The sequence below is a fragment of the Strigops habroptila genome, chromosome Z (genome assembly GCF_004027225.2).
Source record: "Strigops habroptila isolate Jane chromosome Z, bStrHab1.2.pri, whole genome shotgun sequence".
NCBI lineage: Eukaryota > Metazoa > Chordata > Aves > Psittaciformes > Psittacidae > Strigops > Strigops habroptila.
In genome coordinates, this window is record NC_044302.2 from 86975251 (window position 1) to 86997300 (window position 22050).

A 22050-nucleotide genomic window follows, 5' to 3' on the forward strand; every position below is an offset into this window, starting at 1 on the left:
GCATTGCATTTACTTGACAATTACACTTAAACTGGGAACTGCCAGGTTATCTGAGAGAGTGCCAAACAGAATGGAGTCAAGTTTACCAGCTTTTACTCAATTTTCTTCTCTTACCTTGCATCAGGTTCACAGCTGCTGAATTTCATTTTGTTTCAACCTAAATATAAAAGCTCAGTAAGTGATCTCCTCCCTTAGTTCAATAGCTTATGCATCCTTCTGAAAGAGATTTTTAAATCTTTCTGCAGTTGTGTTACAAATGGTTTTGTTTTTCTGCTTACCGAAAATGCTGCAACTCCTCATCTTCGCATGATCTGCTTTCATGCTGCTCTCCTATGCAGGCCTTCCCGCCACCATGTGGGGAGGGGTTGTTGCAGCTCCGACTCCTTGATTTTCTTCCCCCTGAACACGGACTCCAGGAAGACCAGCAGCTCCAGTGTCCATCAACACCACCTATGTAATGTTTGGGAATATTTCATATTAAGCCACTCCGTAGGTGATTTAAAGGCACAGGCTGTTCAAAGCTAGTGATGGTCCAAACTGGGCCCTTGCAGAGAATCCCAAGTTGCAATGACCTAATCTCGCACCTTTTCCCAGCTGTATTTTATGTAAGCATAATTCTACAGAGGCTATATGTTATCAGAGCCTTAGAGAACATAAAAATAGCTATCAGCTGCAATTAACTACAAAATTTAAAAGCAAAAATTTTTAAAGTGACTGATAATCATTTAGTATACATACTTATTTCTAGAAGGTTACATTTTGAGCAGTTAGTATTGTCCACTGCATTTAACAATAATAGAACCAATTCTTTGTTAAGTACTGTTTGGACAGGTTAAAACTCAGGCTTAGCATGATGCTCTCTACCCATGCTGTATGTCTGCAGTGATATCTGGCCCAAGCAGGCACTGCACATTAGCCACTCATTCAGGTTGTGCAGTGGGACAAACAGACCTCAGAAGCAGGAGAGCACACTTTGCCACTTCTAAACTCTCACAGGTTTGAAGAGTGCTAACCTGGCTGATCTTGCACGAGAGTTCCCAGCTCACAAGCTGCTCCAAAGGTGTAAGGCTTGCAGTAACACATGCACTGAGTTCCTTCCACGGCTGCCTCACCACCATTCTGGCAAGGCTGACATTTGCAGGGATCATTTTCAGCCATATATTCTTCAATCGCTTGTTTTAGGTAATGTTTTTTGACTGAGGAACAGGGCACTTCCTTTACCAGCTCATATAATGGTGTTAGCTACACACAGTAGAGAAACATTCATATTAGTTATAATTGGGATAATAAGAGTTTATAAGCACATTTCATGATGCAAACTAATTTGTGATGTATGCTCCTGCCCATGGGGGTTGACAGATGCTCTAATTTGCTATCTAGTTAGCTAAAATCTTCTGTTAGTATTTCATACCAGCTTTTTCCTGAAAAGTCAGCCCTGCTTAACAGCATCCCTTAAAGCTAGCAGTGGATTAATCATGTTTAAACATGCTTGAGCTATGATATTATGGTTGAGATAGAAGTGTAACACAGACCACCAATGTACAGTAACCCAAAATCTCACCCAGCTGTTCCTAGCCCAAGAAGCTGGACATTTAAGCAATCCATCATGGTATTTCACTGAGCAGTGACTGAAGGTAAAAATAAGTGAAAACATTTTGCATTTCTCTTGCCTATTTTATGATATTCTGTGCTTTGACATTTAATTGAAAACTTTCTGTCAGAAATCTTTTGCGTTTATACCATTCTCCAGCACGTGGTCAGTTCCCAAAAGGGACATAGTCAAGGCAGCAATGAATATGGCCATGCCCAACTTTGAAGTGTCTGGCTTCCAGAATCACGTTACACTAAACTTCTGGATGAAGAGAGAAGGAGGAAGGATAAAAGCGACACAAAGAAGTTGGCAAGCTGAGTGGAAGCCACACTGAAGTGCCAGTATGTGTTTCAGGAAATGGGCTATCTCAAATCTGGGCTTTCTCCAATGCAATTGTGACCCTCTATTCTTAAGCAGAATTCCCCTGTAGTCACAGAAGGCTGGTAAGATTGTAGGTATTGGTCTGCTAAATGACTTAGATTTGTGATGCAGCTGATTACGTTAACATCATGGAATTTTCCTCTCGTGAACTTTTCTTTTTTATAAAGTGATCTGAAAACAAAATGATTGCAGACTACAGCTTGATTAATAACTAGCTATGGCTTAATCATTTCTCCTCTTGAGGTGATCCCAACTGCTCATATTTTCTTCAAGAAAATAGCCTTACCTTTTCTTTAATTACTCTGGGATAGTCTGTCACTGATCCAGCCCAAAAGGAGTATCTCTGACTATTGCCAGCAGGATCATTCAGCTCTAGATAACTAAGGCCAGCAACAGCACCTGGGCTTCCTCCTTCTATGTAGGGGTCTCCTTTAATCTTATTACCACTGCTTCCTGTAGATTCAGGATGAAAAATACAGAAAAATACTACCATTGCTATATTTACAAATGGAAATAGAAACAATACATGCAAAAACTATGCTAGCAAGTAGGAAAAGGACTCATTAGAGCAGATCACCACCTGTGCCTGGATCAAGGGCTCCTACATTGATAATAGGTAAGAAGTATGTGGTTTTTCAGGTATCTTGGCAGCTCTGACTTAGGGTGCCCTGGAAAGTACCAATTACTGGGAAAGCATTAGCTTGATGATTGATGAGTGCTGGAGAGACACACACTTGGTGTCTGGGTTCAGCGTGTTAAGATAAAGAGTTCAACAAAGCTATCAACACCTGCTCCTCATTTTGACAGCTACTTACAAGGAGATGAAAGATGGAGACTTGCCAACTACACGAGTCACTGTTGAACACTTACCTGAAGAAGTCTGTAGCAGTTCATCCAGTTTGGAGCACTTTACTTTCTTATTTTTCACAATGAATGCATTCCAGCCTGATGTGGTGCAGTCATACATGTCTGTTATGCTCATACCTGCAGATAATTGATTCTTTAAACAATACTGTACACAGAAAGTGTGTTGGATTAATTTCCAAGTTTCCCATTGACTTGAGAGGTCATGAAGTATTATGCCTAAATTAGAAGGCAACCAACTAGCACATCCTGCTAGAGAAATAGTAGGTGTATCTGGAAAACACTTATTTTTTCTTTTCTCTAGTTTCTCAGCAGTCCCTAATTCTACAGCACCGCTCCACACTGAGTACCATCATACCTGTCACTCTGGTGTTTGCTCTGTTTGTAAGTTATTCTGCTTTACACAGTTTTATCCAACCTTCATCTCCAAATAGCTCTTAAGATGTAACATTATTTAAGATTTAGGCTGGCACTAGAATTCAAGTTTAGCCTGAGGAAGTCCTGAATCAACTACCAAATCTTTGCTTTTCTGAGCACAGCAGTTCAGAGATGTGGATCTAGAACTTAATGTTGTGGTTTGAGCACATTTTCTAATCTACTTTCTTTTGCCTGTGAAGATAATGCGGTGACTAACAGATGTCTCTTATTTGATTTTAGACACTAGCTGGCAGAACATGCAAATAAATTTTTATTCTTGTTTATTCACTTAGATGCTTGTATCAAATACTCTAGTACTCTACCTTCTGCTTTCATTTTGTCAGTATCCATATAAAAAATAACTTTGTAATGTCCTCCTAGAGATCCAGAGTGTAAGAAATGAGTCCCAAAATGTTCAATAAGTCTTCGGTAGACATTGTACTCATAGATGACTGGAAGGTTGGCAAGCTCCCTCCAGAAGGGCTCCGCAAGAGTAAGAAATTCTGGGCGGTTGTTAATAAACTGAGCAACTTCCACACTGTTCTCAACAACCATCAGCTGCTTACTCTGGGGAAAAGAAAAGATGTCAGTCATGCCCCATGCTACTATCAGGGTGGTTCCTGCTATCCCGCTGACATGCATGTTATATTGGCTACTAATCAACAGCTTATACGGAGCTGTTGGATGTATCTAAGCAACTTGGTGAATGCAAAAAAAAACACCACTCTGAAAATAAGAAATATCTTTTGAACCTTCATTTATAATTGCTGCAACATCTTTATTTTTCTCCTATGTGCTGGAAAGCTAACATAAGGACGAATAAGAAAGCAAAATATCATTCTTCAAAGCTGATGGTGGTTTCCAACACCAGAAGCCTGACAGCTGCAGGTTAACAAGCCTTGTCTGAAAGCAAATCAGAGGCAGTAGTGTGGTCTTCTTTGTACCTTGTTTTGTCTGGAGGAGCCTTTATTTGAAAGCAGTTCTAGCTGAAATATAAACTCCTATCTGTCTATCCCATATTCTTCACCTTAGCTTCTCAAAGTTGCTTTTGAACTTTGTTAGGAAGTCTCAAAATATATAATTGTTAGTGCAGTAAAATGAGCTTCTCTTCTGTCAGCTTTGGGGCCATAAAATCTATGAATTTATTATTTGATTTTATTTGCTATAAGATAGAGATTGTACTTCATAATTGAGAGTTACTCTCAAGTTATTTATTTAATTCTCCTTTTTATACGAGTCAAAAGCATAAGCACTGTGACCTCCTGGATGTTTAAAACAGAAATCTTTATGGGTTTCTATTAGTGGAAAATTAATTAAAAAACAAATTCACTTTAATCACAGATGCTGACAGATGTAAAAGGGAAAAAAAAGGCAGTAAATCATGAAACAAAAATGCAAAAGATTAATTAATTATAAGAAGAAGTCAATATTTTTCTTCCTCAAATAGGGATGAAAACAGATAGTAAATAAATAAATTACTAGTAGAGAAGTAAAAATGGAGAAAGTAAAACAGCAGCCAACACTTCCTAATTGATTGTAAAGTTTTTATGGGATTTTTATTGTCATGCACTTTGTGCCAGAAATATCTGAATAAAATAAATACTTGCATCTCACTATAAAGGTACATGAAAAAGAAGATGAAAATATTTATGAAAAATATTAAGCCACAGTGACAACATATACATACCATATACATACCTTTTGGCTGTGTTGTAGAATTTTATTCTGTGAATAACTGTGCCCACGGTTTGATTTTTCATACCTCTCTGTGTGTTTCATATAAGACCAGCTGCTGTTGAAAAACTCGTAACTGAAATCATTCTGAATTTTAACCTAGAATATGAAAGATAGAATTCTGTATAAAGGGTTTCATGAAGGATGTTAAAAATTATAGAGTAAAGCAAGTCCTTCCTGATGCAAAAAATCCGATGTGTTTTTCAGGCTGCATCCATTTCAGATTTCATGAAAAGTACTGAATACTATTGGAAAAGCATCACATATATATATTTGTATATTAAGTATATATATTATGAAGTAAAGTACATTAAGGATTGCTTGGCATTGCTTTTGATAAGTGTGAGGCAACCCAAATCTCTAAGACAGTGACTTCAAAGTAGCTTTCTGGAAGATCTCGACAAAGCCTTGTGCACATATAAAAATCCCATCCAATAATATATCCCATCCAATAACATCTTTTTTCTCCTTTCATTTTAGCAATATATAGACCAGTTTGAATTTAAAAATATTAAGCGACTGCAGAGAAGGAACAGGTGTCATTCAGCTGAATTTAGGGAAACCTACCTACCAAGAGTCCCTACAAGCTTTGCATCACTCTCCTCATTTTAATCATGACTCTAAACACAAAGCTGTGCTTAATGGAAACATACCTGAAAAGTATAAGCAAGAACGCTTTCACTCAGTCTGTAGTAATCTCTCCTATCACCACTGAAGACCTTTCTGCACTGTCCTCCAAAGCTTTTTGTATGAATGACTCTTCCCCTAGTCTCACCAGTAATGGCATCAAAACTATGAAGAGAAAAACATGAAAATCAGTAAGACAGAAAGGTAGCAAATTATTTTACAGGAAGCAAAAATTGCAAAGCCATTATAACTGAATTGCAAAGCCATTATAATAGACAACTATATCTGCATCTTCAGATAAAGATCACAAGTTGATTTACCCAAGAAAAGGGGATATCGACTGATAGACTTCTATACCTGCAGAACTGTAATGTGCAGAGCATTTTACAATATGGAAAGCAAAATGTTGCTCTTTATTTGTCAACAAAAATGAATACATATCATATTTCTTAACATCAAGACATTCATATGTATCACAACTGATTTTATTAAGTTTAATTAAGCAACACTGCACATAAACAACAAGGCTTCCATTCCAAAATGTTTTTTTTATTATTATTATTATATCTGAATTATATTGCATAACAAGTGACGCAACTGCCCTAAAGAAACTTAAGATAATTATTTTGCTAGGTTGTAAATGGGATGTATAAACAGAAATCCATATGGAACCACAGTACTAAAGGCAACAGCAAGGAAGAAGAATCATGAGCATTGCTAGCTCAATTTTTCCATGCTGATGATCATGTGGTATTGGTTGACATTTCATTTCATATCTTGAAAGATGTTTTTCAATATCAGGAGTGAAAGATAAAAAGCTTTATTCTGTGCTTCAGATCAAAGGGTCTGCACATCCTGGCTGCACTGAGCCATTAGCAAGATGGAAGCCATTGTACTGAACACTTTTGCATATGGAACATTTTACCATAAGCCCAGGAAGCCTATCTGTACAGCCAGAGCTTGTAAATACTACAAAAATGTAAATGCACTTGGCACCAGTACTACTGAACCTAGCACAGAACATTACCCTGTTCCTGTAAGTTCTGAATTCGGAGGGGTTTTATCAATATCACATACAGTCTTCTTCTCTTCACATCGATCTTCATCTGCACTATCTTCCTCACAATCCTGATCTCCATTGCATAAAAGAGATCTGCTAATGCACTGACCTAAATCAGAACAAAAATGCACAGGGAAATAAGTGTTTGTTCATTTAAAAATAAATCACCAAAATCAAAGCAAAAGTCCCACTTATCTACTACATTAATTAGCTTGTTCACTCTCAGGGTGAACAGTCTGAGCCCAGGAGGCTTGTGAAGCAACAGTAAATGTAGACATAAAGAAACGGTGTATAGTACACTCGAGGGAACCACAGCCGTTTGGGGCTTATTATATATTAATAAAACAGTTGACTTCTAGATTTATTTCCTGAGCTTTCATCCTTTGACCACATCACTTGCGATTAACTATGATTATCTTTCTGGTAGCACCAAAACATGTTTATCATGTTCCTCTGTGATAAACGTCTACCAACTGAGACAATATGCGTTTTTGTGAAGGTAATGGAAGCTGCTTGGATACAAGGACTATTCTAGGGAGCATCAGTTTCCACAACCCAGGTGATTTCCAAGATGTTTGTATATAGCCTTGCTTTAGACAATCACATCTAAGGTTGTATTCTTTAATTACCTTCTCATAAGGTCTCTGGGTCAAATAAGTAAGGCAGAATGACTTAGAGAGGCTACCAGAGCTGCAGCATATTATCTGCAAAGCTCTGCAACACTCCAGATGAATTAAAAACATGTGGAAAACAGGACGGAAAAAAGGAAACATCCTCCTAAATCAAATTTATATATAGGTCAAGGATTCTACGAAGCCATTGCCCATTTACTAAAGTTCAAAGACAGTAAGATTAATTTCTTAACTTTATGTCCAGAAAATGGTGAAAAAGATCTTGGATCGTACCCGAGTGACACCTGAAACGATCACCACAGCCATCCTCTGTTGGGCATCCCCTTGTGGCTGTGCATGGTCTTGTTTCAAAGGCATCCCCAGAGCAGGGGGCTCCCCCATACTGGCCATAAACTGCTACTGTCCGCCTCCGAATCTGAATGCAAATCAAGGGAGAACTCAGAAATCTAAATGCAAAGCAGGAACAGTTTACTAGTGTCAAGACAATGCTACTACTCTACTGCTGTAAGGAAATTTGACATTCACTGTTTTTTCTGAGAACAACCACACTTGCTATTACCACAATATGGTAACAAGTTAATAGAAAGACAACTATTTTATCTATACGGTCTCTAGACTGATGCACAAGCTTGGCTGTTTTGTTCAAAAATATGATATGTAACTGAAACCAAGAGAAAGCTGCTGACAAATCTCTGTTTCGTTTTACATTTTTAACAGGACCAACCATTCCTGATATGAATTTGTTAGAATTCTTCAAAGTAAACAGTGTCATTAAGGAAGATGATAAACAAGTGAGCTACTTGTTGCTTCTAAAAAGAGGAAGCACTGTCTCATGGCACAGCTTTAATTTTGACTAATTCCTCCCTAATTGATGCAACATCAAAGTAAATGAGAAAGAAAATCAAAAGCAAGTATCTTGCACATCAAGAGAGTTACACTGTAAAAATAATAATTTTGTTTTCATTGAATATAATACTCTGCAACCAAGTATTCTTTCCTTGAGATGTGACACCACTAATGAAAAATCAGCAGAATTGGTACAAACCAGCATCAGAGGAGGAATATCTCTATTAAATGAACAGTTGAGTCAAGCTTTTTGGAACTATCACCAAAATAAAAAGTGCACAAATTATTTTACAACATGAGTATCATAGCTTTGAAAGGGAATATATTTGGGACAGATTGGAGGATTTCCGTTCTGAGTTCTTTGTTCCTCAGTCTTCTTGTTCTGCTGGGGCTTTTGCCTGACACCAGGTCTGGGGTTTTAAAGATACACAGGCTCCCTAATTACTATGAAAAAAGCGTAAGTTTATGAAGTCATGAGTACAGAATAGGAGTGTCCATCTATACCTGTTTTTGAGTACAGCCATTGCACTCAGACCAAGGGCCAAAAGAATTCCAGTGGCAGTGGACTGGAGGGGAAGGGCTGCTCCAGGCGTATTTTTTGAATTAAAAAAAAAAAGAGAGAGAAATATTATCAGGGATTTCCATCCCTAAGAATTAGTGCAAAACTTCCCTAAACAGCAAAGCAGACCTACAATAACAATTAAGGGTATGATCAGGCTCCGTCTAAAACCACTTGGGTTTGCTTTCCATATGTATGAATGCAGTCAGACTCAGCTTGCACTTTCCAGTCACTGAGAAGAAGAAACTACGCACATTTACCTAGCCTGGAGATCAGCAAGGACTTTGTGCAACCATAATACAAGCTTCAAAGACCAGCTTCACACTGCAAAGCAAGGAGCTGACAGACCACATTTGGGGATGGGAGGGAGCTGCCAGGGGCTGTGTGTGCCATGGCGTGCAGCAGACCTTCCCACGGCAGCTCTCAGCCAGCCAGTCTGCCAATGGGAAACACTGAGGGTGCTCCCAGGATCAGGGCTGCCTGGAGTAAGCTGTGCTGTGTTTCATATATGTGCACTGCTGTGGCTCACACCACTACTGTGTGCTCTTCTGATGGGCGGCTGACTCCTCTGGGCAGAGCTGAGGGACACCATAACACCTCACTCTTGTAACCATTGATGGCAGTGGCAGTCCTGATACCAGTGTCTTCTCCCCCAGGAAATATATCTGAAGACCCGTTTAAGCCCTGCCCCATGTCGTGCACCAGAAGTTGTCTGCTAAATTACACATGCTTAGTCTTCAGCATGTAATTTACTAACGAAATATTCACCTGGAAAAAGTGGAAAAGAAGCCTGAAACTTCCAGCAACAGAAAAATTCCCAGCACCTGAGAAAAAGAGGAGCAAAAGCAAACTTACTTTCTGCTTTTTCCATTAGCTCATGCAGCTGTTCTAACTTTCTGCAATCTTTACACTCATCTGCTTAAGAAATAAAGGAGAGCGTAACGCTTATTTTCTTCAGCTTTGTTGTGCAAGCTGTTGTTTTTTATTTCTCTTCTTTCTCACAATACTACCTAATTGCATTTTCAGCTAAGTATTTCTCCATATAAATTAATATTTCATTGCACTTGTCATATTCACTTCATCAGTATGAATTAAGTAAGCAATTGTCTTACCTTCATGTTAGATGAAATACTTGGATATCCAGCAATTACCGGGGAAAATGCACTTCCACTCAATTCAGCAGCCAAAGGAGTCAGTCAGTCTGTCTGCTACTGTATGTCTTTTCTCACTCTGCCTTGCTTTTCTGCTCTTCTTTCCCTAAAAAGGCTGAATATTGCCAAGGACTTTTAATCTTAACCCATCTAGTCCTCTCCAGGGACACAGCCTGCTTTGAGAGTTGCTCAGGGTTTTTAAGACATATAAATCAAGGCCTGAATGTACTGACTGGGGCTGGCACAAAGTTGTGAAGAGCACTTACTGGAAGAACAATAATCTTTTCCTTATCTTCTCTCTCACAGTTTCTTTCCTCTGAACAAGACTTTTCAGAGATCCCAGGCCAGTCCTGGTCACATACTCTGCACCACAGCTCAGCCCCCAGCTTCAGTAAGAAGTAGGAACTAAGCTGGTGTTGTTACAGTTTAATTTTGATCATGCAATCTTCTGTCTCCACTTCTGCAGCCATGCTGATTTTTGTGTATCAGTTCTCACACTGAAATCAGCTTATGGATCTGAATGCAAGTTTAGGCAAATTCTGCCTAATGGTCCTGCCTGTGAAAGACTTCCTAAGGTCATACACAGCCCCTAGTTCTAATGACAATCAACAGCTGGCTTTATGCGTGGATGTCCCTGAAGCGTAAGAGCACTCCATTTTCTCTTTCCTCACCCTGATATGCTTTCTTATTTTTCCTTTTGACTTTTTTTCACTTTCCAGAGTTGGTCCATTACAGTAACAGCAAGAAAATGCCATTGCTGAGAAAATTTACATTAATTTATCCTAATGGAGCCTGGATGAAGCCCTCATGGAAAAGCAGCACCCCTATCTGAAAACTCTTTATATATTATGTCTCAGATACTACATCTATTTTGTACAGTTTAACACAGTCCTCAGAAAACTAAATGCTTCATGTCACAGCATTACTACACGGTAACTTTTAAACCCTGCACTCTTTTGGCATGGTCTGCTTTCCTTAAGGAGATGCCCAGATCTTGGGCCACATTACTCCATCCATGTGAGGGATGCCTGTGCCTATGTCCACTCCTCAGAAGCTGGCAACCCCAGAGACAATTTAGCTAAGCCAGAGCTGTTCTGGGGACTTTTCAGGTTTAGTAACCAAGAATCTCTTTGCTAATGTAATTCATACACTTTCATCACTTCTGTACATTTATCACTTTTGATCTAAATCCTCATGTGCCTTTTAAATTTTATGACCAATTTGTGTAACATTGTCAGTGGTCATTTGCTATGAAGGAAATGATTAAAACTGAGTTAAGCCCTTTAATACCTGGCCCAGAATACAGGAACTCTGAAGAATATTTTATCTCTCCAGACATTTGTCTTGATCCTACAGTTAGCTGTTTTAATGGCTTAGATTGCAATTTCACTTTCTGTAAGTACATCATTAGCTATAATAACTCTCTAGATAAAGATATACTGTAATTTGCTCACAAACAAACATGCAAATAAACATAAGAAGGACAAATACATCTAGCAAAGAAAGTATGGGGGGGATCTGCTCTTCAATAACGGGTAGTAAAATCATTGATAGCACTGGGTATCATATTCAAATGAGTTTATATAGATGGAATGTCTTCTTGCCAAGAAGCATTTCAGCAAGACAAAAATGTTGCTTTGGCGGATGCTACACAACAGTTCTTTTAGTGCACATTCTCAGGTATCTCAGCTCAAACACTTATCTTCTTTCATTTGAATCAGGATTCTGCTTTTTTATTGAACCTGGCTTCAGCAGTAACAAAAGCAAAGAGACTGAACTGACAAGGTGAAAAACAGAGAGAGATTAAAGCTGGAGTTGTGTCACTCCTAGGACTGCAAGTCCACAGGTCCCATGGCACTTTCCTGGTTTGCAGCGTACAGATGTTCAGTCTCCTCTACAACAGTGGCACTGTGAACGGTTCATTACTTTTTCAATTCATAGGGTACTTATAGTAACTTTTTTTCTACTTAGCATTTAGACTGTGGACCATTAGATAGTTTCCTACCTTCCTGTGGTTTTGACTATGTGCAGTTGCATGATAATGTACTTACACTGCAATTTTGTGACAAGAGACTATGCAGCACGTAGCACAGTCCCAGTTGGGCTCATAGGCACCTTTACAATAACACAAATTTGAAGAAAAAGCCTGATAGAAGGAGCTGACTGCATGGTAGTGAGGTACAGAGTGTAGCTTACAGGAAAGACAGGGCTGATTTTCTCTTACTGTTAATGAAAATGGCAACAATCTACTATCCATTTTGCCATTAAAAATGTGTTTTATCATAGCAATTTTAAGTTCTTGCTAAATGTTTCTATGCTTTATTCAGCAATAAGCTGCCTTTAGGCTTAAAACCAATGGTTTAGGGGGATAAAAGAGGAGCAGTTTGAGAGACACAAGGGGTTAGCCATAAGGCAAGGCATTTCTGGTCTTGCACCAAATGATAATTCTAGCACAAGAATGATTAATGCAATGCTTCACTTGCTGGGCTAATGATATCCTGCCTGGTCTGGAGACAGCATGAAATGGTATTGTCTGTATTCTACTTCACACTAAGGTCAGCCAGAATATAATTATATCAGCAATATTTCCCTGTAGACTTCCAGCCTTTTATAGGATTGATGCTAAGGTTACTCTATAGTTTACGAAGCTTTAAATAGTCTTGTGTCTTCATTGTCCAAGTTCATTATGTATTAAGGCCCTAAAGACAGTCTGTGCTCTGTGACTGCTGCAAATGCCAAGGATCCAGTGACAACTGAGTAGAGAAAGAACATCTTGTCATTATGGTTTTAAATTGTGAAATTGACTTGGAGAGTTTCTGGATTTGTTTCTATTTGCTAATGACATCTCACTCTCTTTTTTTTTTTTTTAAAGCATTTTAATTGCCTGTTTTGCTTTTAATGTATTTGTCACATTTCAAGGATTAATGACAATGCCTTGGGATGTGTCTCTATGAAATATGTCAGATAGGATTACTGCTGTGCTAACTGTAATGCAAATGATTCTCTCTCAGGGGACCTTGTAGAAGGATATTGCCTTAGATGCTGGAATCCATATGCTGCAGAAACTAGACAAAAAGGGCTGTTAGAGCTCAGTTTTGAATGAAGAGCTCACGTTATTTTAATTCAAAATTCAGAGAGCTTTAGTAGTACATAGGTAATAAATCAGAGTTCTCTAGAGCACAGACATTTCAGCCTGTGTGCACACAAATTTGGGCAAACAAATAATTACTGTTCTTTAGGGTTAGGTTCTGATCTTAGGACACAAGACATGGTCAAATTTAGCAGCTTGAAACTGCCCAAAATGGTGAGTAACTATTCTGTTTTTTCCACATTTTCTCCTGCTTTCACTTCAAATCCCCACCATGTGTTCCTTCTGCACATCTGGGGTGCTGTCTTTGGCACAATTTGGTCCCTCTCTGTGAGCCAGTTTGATTTATTACAATGACGGAAAAATACTCCAGCAAAAAGTCTGCGTGGTTTTGTGCTGGTTTTAAGTTAGATCATCTCTCAGGAAGGTCTAGTGGGCAACTGACCCAGAAAAAGAGTAAAACATAAAGCCATGGAGGAGAGAGAGGAGAGAAAAGAGGTGGAAGTGTGAGAGGAGGGAGGGCAGCAGGAAACACCTATGCTTGCAGTTGCAGCCAGCCACTGGCATCTCCTGAAGTGCCAGTGAATCACCACCTTTTACAAACTCTTCTGGTTGCTGTTCATCTCTACAGTAGCAGATTTAGAGCACCCCCACTGCTCACTCTTCTGGACAGAAAATGGTGGCATCGAAATTCACAATTCACTATCCTAGCTGGCGATCAGTTGCCCAGACAGGTCTGGTTTAGGTTGTGATAGAAGTTGAATACATGTTTTTCATTTCTGCCATTACTGATACTTGCCTCCCTGAGACATCCCACTTTCAGGGTGAAAAAGACTGCTAAGACCATCTGTCTTTGAAGATGCCTGCAACCAAAGTATGGATAGTAAATATGAATGACATTTCCAATGACCTTCATTAGTCAGGTCCTCCTTGAAAATCATGCCCACAGAGCTCACAGGGACCAGGGCTTCTGCACAAGCTCTTCTGAAAGACCACCTGCCAGCTACGTGAAGGACCAGAGTGCCTACAACAGAACTATATGCTCTCACATGCCTACCCAGCAACAGAGAGGCTCACACATACATAAAACAGGTGAATTAAATTAGCTTTAAAGACTGAAAAAGTCACATGAAACAGGCTGAAGTGGAAGTATTGGTGGAAGTATTACTGCATTTGTGTTAATAGTGACATAAAACCCCACATAGTGTTTAAAGGGATACATCAGAAATTAAACCATATGGAGGACTGCAGAGCCTGTTGCAAGCAATTAACCCTCAGTGTCAGAAAAGGTCAATTTTTCACATGTATCCAATGAATTAAGTTCTTGTTGATTGCATCTTGTATTTTTCTATATTAACTACTAATTTAATATATAAAGTTTAATAAATTCATAAGCAGCTTTATGTGACTGCCTGAGACAGCAGTATCTTGAGATACTGATACAGAATTTTTCTTTAAGCCTGATGTCTTGGTGCTTTTTAAAATACCATCTCCTTATGATTGTTCTTTTTAGTGAATAACATGACAAACATCATCCATTAGCAACCTTGCCCATGCTTTTATATTTCTGGTTCTTTCTGAATCAGTAATGTATGTGCATTACATATTTTAGAATTATTATTGTAACTAGTTGGAAAGCCAAAATGCTTCAAACAGCAAACTTTGAACAAAAATTTTTCATCAAAGTCCATCAATATCCCTCTGAAAATGTCCAAGTATCTTGAAATTAAAACCCGAAAAAAAAGAAAAAAAAAAAAGGTTCAATAAGCAGAACAAAGATTCCACTCCTAAAAGGAGAGTTAGGGAAGAAAATGAAGGCAAGACTTCAAAGAAACAGATCTTAGTAGGATGTCCTTTTGAACTACAACATTTTCAGGACAATCTGAAATCCATTAAAATTTCGTCAGCTTACTCGCGAATTCAGTAATTAACCCTAACTGCTACTGTGAAACTTTCTGGAATGAGCTTTTGTAGATACCTTCCTGTTGGAACCAAAGTTCAACAAATAACGTAAGCTTTTGCAAACTTGCATGGAGACAACGGACATGCCGAGCATTGGTAGAAACAGAAATGACATAGCATTGACTTTTGTCCTCCCCAAATCCTATGAATACCACAATCATCACACTGCAATAAATGAAAACACATACCAGTAATAAGAAAGGGCTGTTGTAGTCACAGAGATTCACCTCAGCTCCAGAGAAATTCAGGTGTGCTCAACATTTGTTATTTCTTCTACAAGCTTATAAGCCCTTAAAATTGCAAGTTATTCTGGCTTTCCTCTGTACTTGCGGTTCAGTTCAAAGAAGCAGCACTGAAGCACAGGGTCATGGCAAGAGCGGTGCACACTTCTGCCTGTTTATTGGTGACTATACATTATGTCTTCTGAGGCAGTAATGAAGCTAGGGCAGGGAAATACTGCCACATAAAAACATGCATCAGCCATGAGAAAGGTACCTTGAGAAAAGCGGGTGATCAGTTTTGACTGAAGTCAATAACAAACTTGTAAAATGGTTGGGAGACTCAGCAGAAAAAGTCAATTACCAATATAGTTGCTTTGAAGGTTACAACGTTTTATTCTGCTGTTAAAACACAATAAGACAGAATAAGCAGGCTTGGACTTGTCACAGTTTTGTGACCTTTTTACAGTACAACATACCCTCAGGCATTTTTTTCCTTCTCAAGCAGCCACTTTTTAGGCTACATCTCTCCCTAACACACGTTCAAGCACAACTGAAAAACATCTCTAATTTACTCTGATTAATTAACAAGTACTGACTAATATGATAAACCAAATCTAAAACTGTAAGTACTGGCATGCTCTCCAGCATCTGCATAAGTGCTGGCAAAGAGGAGTTTGCCCTGCTCCATCCAAAGGCAGCCTTTTAGAGACAGAAAGATGCTAATGTGTAGCTCCAATCATAATAATGGGAGCTACTTAATCAGGCATTTTGGGAAACTTTTCTGTGTACCTGCTGTCTCGGCAGGCAGACCAATAACAGCATCTTGCTGTGTCCTGCCGGCTGGTGCACAGCCTTCCCCTCCAGAAGACTGGCTGTGATGCACGTGGTAGTCTAATCTAAGCCTTGTGGCCACACGACTGTAAGCCCCATGCTGTGATACGGGAAAAAAAAATCAAAAAGCTTCATTTCTTCTCTGTGTCCTCTTTGCACACACTAGTAAGGCTGGGCACTATTTTGTTCTCTATTTTTATTAAAGTGAAATAGTGTAAGGGGGAAATTGTGCATGGGTATTAGGGGAATTCCCTGATGGAGCCAGCATGCCTCAGTTCCAGTAAATGCAAAGCTGAAAATGCCTGATACAGGGAAAACATATTCCAGAATAAACAGAAGATAACATTTGTAACTGCAAAGTTGAGCTGACCTTTGTTAGCAAAGCATTTTTACTTAGGGAAGATTCTCAGCTGGTGAAAATAATGAAATGCAACAGTGATTTTGATGAAGGAAGGTAAATTTATTTTTCTTGGGGAAACAGGCTTTATCTTTAATGAATATGGAACTTGCATTTGTCCACTTCAGTCCACTGCAAAGCCTTTTTTTCTTACAGTTAGTGTCTCACATCCAAATACTAAAGCTAAACCCCACAATTTCATATAGGTTAAAGAGTGCTGTTCAAGTGACAGGTTTTTCTACTTTGAAGTGAGCTTTTATTTTTGTTTCTAGAGAAGGTAGAGAATGACCAAGGAAAGCAGTCATTTGTGACAGTCCCAAAGTGAACTCTTTGAGACACCTGAAGTGAGATGTGAGATGAAGTAAATAAATAACAAATAATGCACTGGGCTTATTTTACTCAGATTAATCCTGAATGCCCCAGTTTTCTCCAATGTTTTCTCCTCTGACCTTCCACTTTACTACAGGCATCTGTACTTTTTCCCCTGAATGTTAGACTAAAGGAAAACTTGAAATGTATGAACAGTAAATATTTGTGAGAAGTAATACATATTCCTGAAGAAAATCAGACATCATTTATATTTCGCTAATGCATGTTTTGTACACAGCTTTGTATTTATTCACACAATTGGATACTTTGAATTGTAACATACATGAAATATTACATACCATGTACCAGGTACATGCTGTACCAGCGCTTTTAACACTAACAGGTGTCAAACCTGGATGTGTCTTGTAAATCTGAACTATCTGCTTACTTTTGGAGACAGAAAGCACTATAAACCACGCACATGTGTTTCTCCAGCTACCCAGAAGTATTCTGGGAGGAGAACGTCAAGTCAACATGTTCTAAGGAATGGCTGATGAGAAGTAAAATCATTCACATACTTTTACTAAAGATAAAATCATTCACATATGCAGTTAAAGCACAGCTGAGTAACACATGGAGAGAATATGATGACAGAGATATATCTAGGCAAGTGATTAATCCCACATAAAAAGCTAGAAAACTGAGAGGGTAAGATGGCCAACTGTTTGAATCTAACTTTAAACTTAAGACGGCTTCCTTTCCTGAGCTTCTGGCAGACTTTTACTTCAACATTTCTGCAAGAAAGGTTGCTGGTTTTTTTTTTCCAGCCAGTTGAAATTATATTTCTTTTAGAAAAAGTATGCCCATATATCATTTATATGAGAACATTCTGAATAATAAAAGAGTTGACATTGTAAGATCTGTTTAGACACTCTGCCTTCAAGTTAGCAAATTCCACGAATAATGTCTGCGCTTAGATAAAGGCTGTGTATAGCTGTGAATCAGACAAGCTTTTCATAAATCTTTTAGTAAAAAAAAAAAAAAAAAAAGAAAAAGGAAAGAAAATATTGCTAATACTGCTAAGTGTGCTCAGAAGCTGGGCCTTTCCATAATACAGACTACAATTCCCAACTGCGGTGGCTGAAATGTGGTGGCCCAACATAGGAAGGATGTCCCAATGTAAGAAGGATGATGGTGTGTTGGAGTGAGTCCAGAGGAGGCCACAGGGATGCTCCGGCTGGAACAGCTCTGCTCTGGAGACAGGCTGAGAGAGCTGGGATTGTTCAGCCTGGAGAAGAGAAGGCTCCAGGGAGACCTTAGAGCAGCATCCAGTACTTAAAGCGGCTGACAAGAAATCTTGAGCAACCTGGTCTAGTAGAACATGTCCCTGCCTATGGCAGGGGATTGGAATTAGATGAGCTTTAAGGTCCCTTCCAACCAGTCTATGATTCTGTGATTCTATTAAATGCTTTTTGTGCATGTCCGGTGAAAATTTTGTTCTATGCTTCTATGTGTACACATTTGTGTATAAATAACACAAAAAATACTTAAGTCAACAGTATCAAACAAAACAAGATCAATATCGGTTGTTTTTATCAAAATACTACTAACAGCACAAGAATATTTAGTTGTTACAAAACTGAGAAGAAAATGGCTGTCACTTTGTAAAGGAACTTGTGGATTTCTCCTATGCACCCCTTCTGGTGTTCAGCTTAAACTGCCACACAACTAGCTCTGCAAGCCTGAGGCTAGTCAGTGAAATCCCCTCTGAGACTTACTGCTTTTATGCAACAATGCACAATAACCCTGTAAAGTACATAAGCATAAGCATTAAAAAAAACAAACAAAAAAACTAGGAAAATTTTAAAATTCTTATTTATGCTGTTGCACTGTGTAACAAGTGTGTCCCAGATTTGTAGCTACCGCTTGTGCAGAGATATGCTGCCCCTGTTCCCCTAGCTAGACGGAGAAACAAAGAGATATTTTTGTGGGGTTTCTGGCGGGGAAGGACCCAGGATCCCCACCTCTCCAGCTATCCTAACATAAAAGTTAAAGTCAGGTGAAGAAATGAGTGGGGAGCTTTTGCTTCTGCTGGTAGTCATTCATTCAACCATTATTTGCCATGTATTAACGCCACCCTCTGAGCATTTGCCCATGTTATGAGGACTACTGTCTGGTCTCTCTGTTCAGTGTGAAGGAGAAGTAGTGAAAAATTGCTCTTCGAATGTAATTTACTCATGAGCATTGTAGAAGAGCTGTTACATGATCATCAGTATAAACATATTCATGCATCACAAATTGAAAGGATGACTATGAAAAATTCTAATTCAGTACTGAGAAAAACACTTGGAGACTTTCTTTAGTGTGAGTTTGAATAATTGATTATTAAACTCTGGCATTGATTTCTGCATGCTACATGAGGGGTCATATTTTGTGCTGGCTTTATGGAAGAGTCTGAAAGCATGGAAAGAGTACATAGTTGTGATATAGGAGCTCTTCCCTTCCCATTCAGGACTGGCTATAGGAAGCAACAGTCTCAAATGTATTTTATGCACACTGTATAAGCTTTGTTATACAAAGAGTTTTTATAATTTATCATTTCCACTACATTTTAACAATCAATTTCATACTTTAGTGACAGCTGTTTAATTTTCTTCTATCCATTTTCATCTTAAACAAGTGAAAGCTTTTTGTATTACATTTACTCGCTTCTTAGCAGGATGCAACAGCCTTTTTCATAAGCATTGCTGTTTGATCATATCAACTATTATTGTCATAGAGATGTAAGAACTGTACAGATAATGTTGTTTTCCACTTCTTTACCTAATTTACAGTTACTGTTTAGAGAGTTTGTACTGAGTTGTTTAGGAGAAAAATTTTTAGTTGAACTATACTGTCATCTTGTGGTGACCAAAGTTTCTGGTTCAAACTCACACATGATCAAACAGAAGAATCTGCATACTGTACAAATGAAGTTACGTTTCTTGTGGCTGCTTGGCAACAGATATTCAGTGTAGTTTCTTTCCCACCTATTCCAACCAAGGTGTCTACCTCTGCAAATCAAGATGATGTCCAGAAACAAAGGCATCCAAACTGAACCTCATGAAAATGTTGCCCTTGAATTCCTCAGTTCTTCTGCAGCCTTCCTGAGACAGTGTCACCTAGGTCAAGGTGATAAACATCCAAGAGGATACTGAAAGGCATACCTTTGATCTAAGATCACATTTAGAAGTAAAGACTTCAGCTTGTTTGCACCTCTGAAGATATTTGGTATCAAACACTGACTGGCTTCTACTGTAAATGAAGCTTGAATCTTCACTATTCCTATCCTCTGATGTCATCCCTGCTTGTGCAAAGGGTGCTAAATATGTGCACAAATAATGTGATACCATATGATGACATCAGACACAACTTGCTTGGATGTCAGGCTTGCATGTGCCACACACAAATCCTTTCAACAGTGTTCAGATTTTGCAGAACCCGTACAACCACTCATTTTTGGAGCAAATCCCACCATGTCACATCAAGGACTGTATTGCTGTACTGCACCCTGGTGACCTGTGAAGACAGGTTGAGTGTCCTGGTTTCAGCCAGCCAGCAACTTAAGTACCACATAGCTGCTCACTCTCCCCAGTCCCCAGTGGGATGAGGAGGAGAATCGGAAGAAGGTAAAACCTGCAGGTTGAGAGATGAACAATTTCAGAATTTAAATAAAAGTGAAATATAATAAAAATACTAGAAATAATACGAAAAAGAGAAAAAGAGGAATAAAATTCCAGGAACCCAATACAATTGCTCACCACCCCATTGACCAATTCCAGCCCATCCGAGCTGTGATCACCACCTCAGCCAATTCCGCCCCGGTTTATATACTGGGGCATAGACGTGCTGTGGTATGGAATACCCTTTGGGTAGTTTGGGTCAGGTGTGCTGTCTCTGTTCCTCCCACCTTCTTGTGCCCCGCCCCTCACTGGCAGAGCATGAGACTGAAAAGTCTTGATCAGAGTAAGCGCTACTTAGCAACAGCCTAAAACATTGGTGTGTAATCAGCATTGTTGTCAGACTAAAGCCAAAACACAGCACTGCACCAGCTATTAGGAAGAAATTAGCTCTATGTATGTCAGCCAAAACCAGGACACTGAGAAAGATTCGGGGTTGTTCAGCCCTGGAGAAGAGAAGGCTCCAGGAAGACCTTCAAATACCTAAAGGGGCCTACAAGAAAGCTGGAGAGGGACTTTCTGCAAGGACATATAGTGATAGTGTTGTCCCGAAAGTGTTACCTGGTGCGCAAAATGTCTGTATACACAATATACATAAAGGTACTTTATTGTCAGCGGTTTTGCAAAATAGGGTGCTAGGTGAAAGCTCCACAGAGCCAGCAGACCTTAGTTTTGTGTACATCAGATATATACATTTCAGAGAACAAAGAAATTACTTGTCATTGGTCAAAAGTTACCAAATGTATGATTAATTAGTACTTTATCTTGTATCTGGTAAATTGTTGTTGCTTGCCATGTAAATTAGCACACATGCTCCATGAAGGGAGGACAGGGACAAGCTTTTTTGGTCCTAAATTAAGTCAGTGGTCACAATCTCCCCCTGCCACCTTTGCCTTTCACCCAGCTACTGTCATTTATTAACTACTTATTTTCTAGTACTTGTTTTGTGCACCTTCTGGTGCAGATGTTCTCCTTTTATCAGTCCTTTAGCTCTGCTTCCAAGGTTAAGGTAGTTAGTAAGGAATGTACTTCTTATACAAAGTCTGTTTTTTCCAAGTGATGTTGTTAATCGGGCCAGACACTGTTATGAGCATGGCAAATCCCATTCTCACTGTACATCAACAGGACAAGGGGAAATGGCTTTAAATTGAAAAACGGCAGATTTAGATGAGATATTCGGAAGAAGTTCTTCACGGCAAAGGTGGTGAGACACCAGAACTGGTTGCCCAGAGAAGCTGTGGCTGACCCATCCCTGGAAGTGTGTAAGGCCAGGTTGGATGGGGCTTTGAGCAACCTGGTCTAGTGGAAGGTATCCCTGCTCATGGCTGGGAGGTTGGAGCTAGATGATCTTTAGGTCTCTTCCAACCCAAACCATTTTATGATTTTATTTAGGCTGGTGAAGTCAGCAGGTGCCAGGACATGAGTTTGTGGGTTTTGAACACACTGGATTTCACTATGGGCAATGAACTCTGTCCTCATCAGTGACCTGCATGGGGACTAAGAGCTTCTGCAATGTACTGGGTCAGCCACAGCTCTGCCCAGCCTCTGCCCTAAAAGTATGCAGTGTTCCTGAACACTGAAGACAACTGCATGAAGACACAAAAACTTTTCTTTCCTAACCAGTTTGAAGACATGTAAATGAACAGGATTATTTTTATCCC

The 22050-nt window shown here is 39.1% G+C and overlaps 1 protein-coding gene across 6 annotated transcripts in view; it reads right to left on the reverse strand.

Annotated features, from left to right (window-relative positions):
- The window catches only part of C7 (complement C7), a 34741-nt gene extending 24569 nt beyond the window's left edge, over positions 1-10172 (reverse strand). For 5 of the 6 annotated variants that reach the window (XM_030471287.1, XM_030471290.1, XM_030471286.1 and 2 more), the window contains exons 1-12: positions 9824-10172; positions 9480-9535; positions 8657-8732; positions 7580-7721; positions 6642-6783; positions 5641-5779; positions 4952-5086; positions 3577-3820; positions 2843-2956; positions 2259-2425; positions 1014-1242; positions 279-450 (exon numbers count right to left, since the gene is read on the reverse strand). In XM_030471287.1, the coding sequence (XP_030327147.1) occupies positions 279-450; positions 1014-1242; positions 2259-2425; positions 2843-2956; positions 3577-3820; positions 4952-5086; positions 5641-5779; positions 6642-6783; positions 7580-7721; positions 8657-8732; positions 9480-9535; positions 9824-9829 (1622 nt within the window). In that variant the 5' untranslated portion in view covers positions 9830-10172. The remainder of the gene's footprint in view (positions 1-278; positions 451-1013; positions 1243-2258; positions 2426-2842; positions 2957-3576; positions 3821-4951; positions 5087-5640; positions 5780-6641; positions 6784-7579; positions 7722-8656; positions 8733-9479; positions 9536-9823) is intronic. The other variant, XM_030471291.1, reaches the window with a different exon arrangement.
- Positions 10173-22050: the final 11878 nt, after the last annotated feature.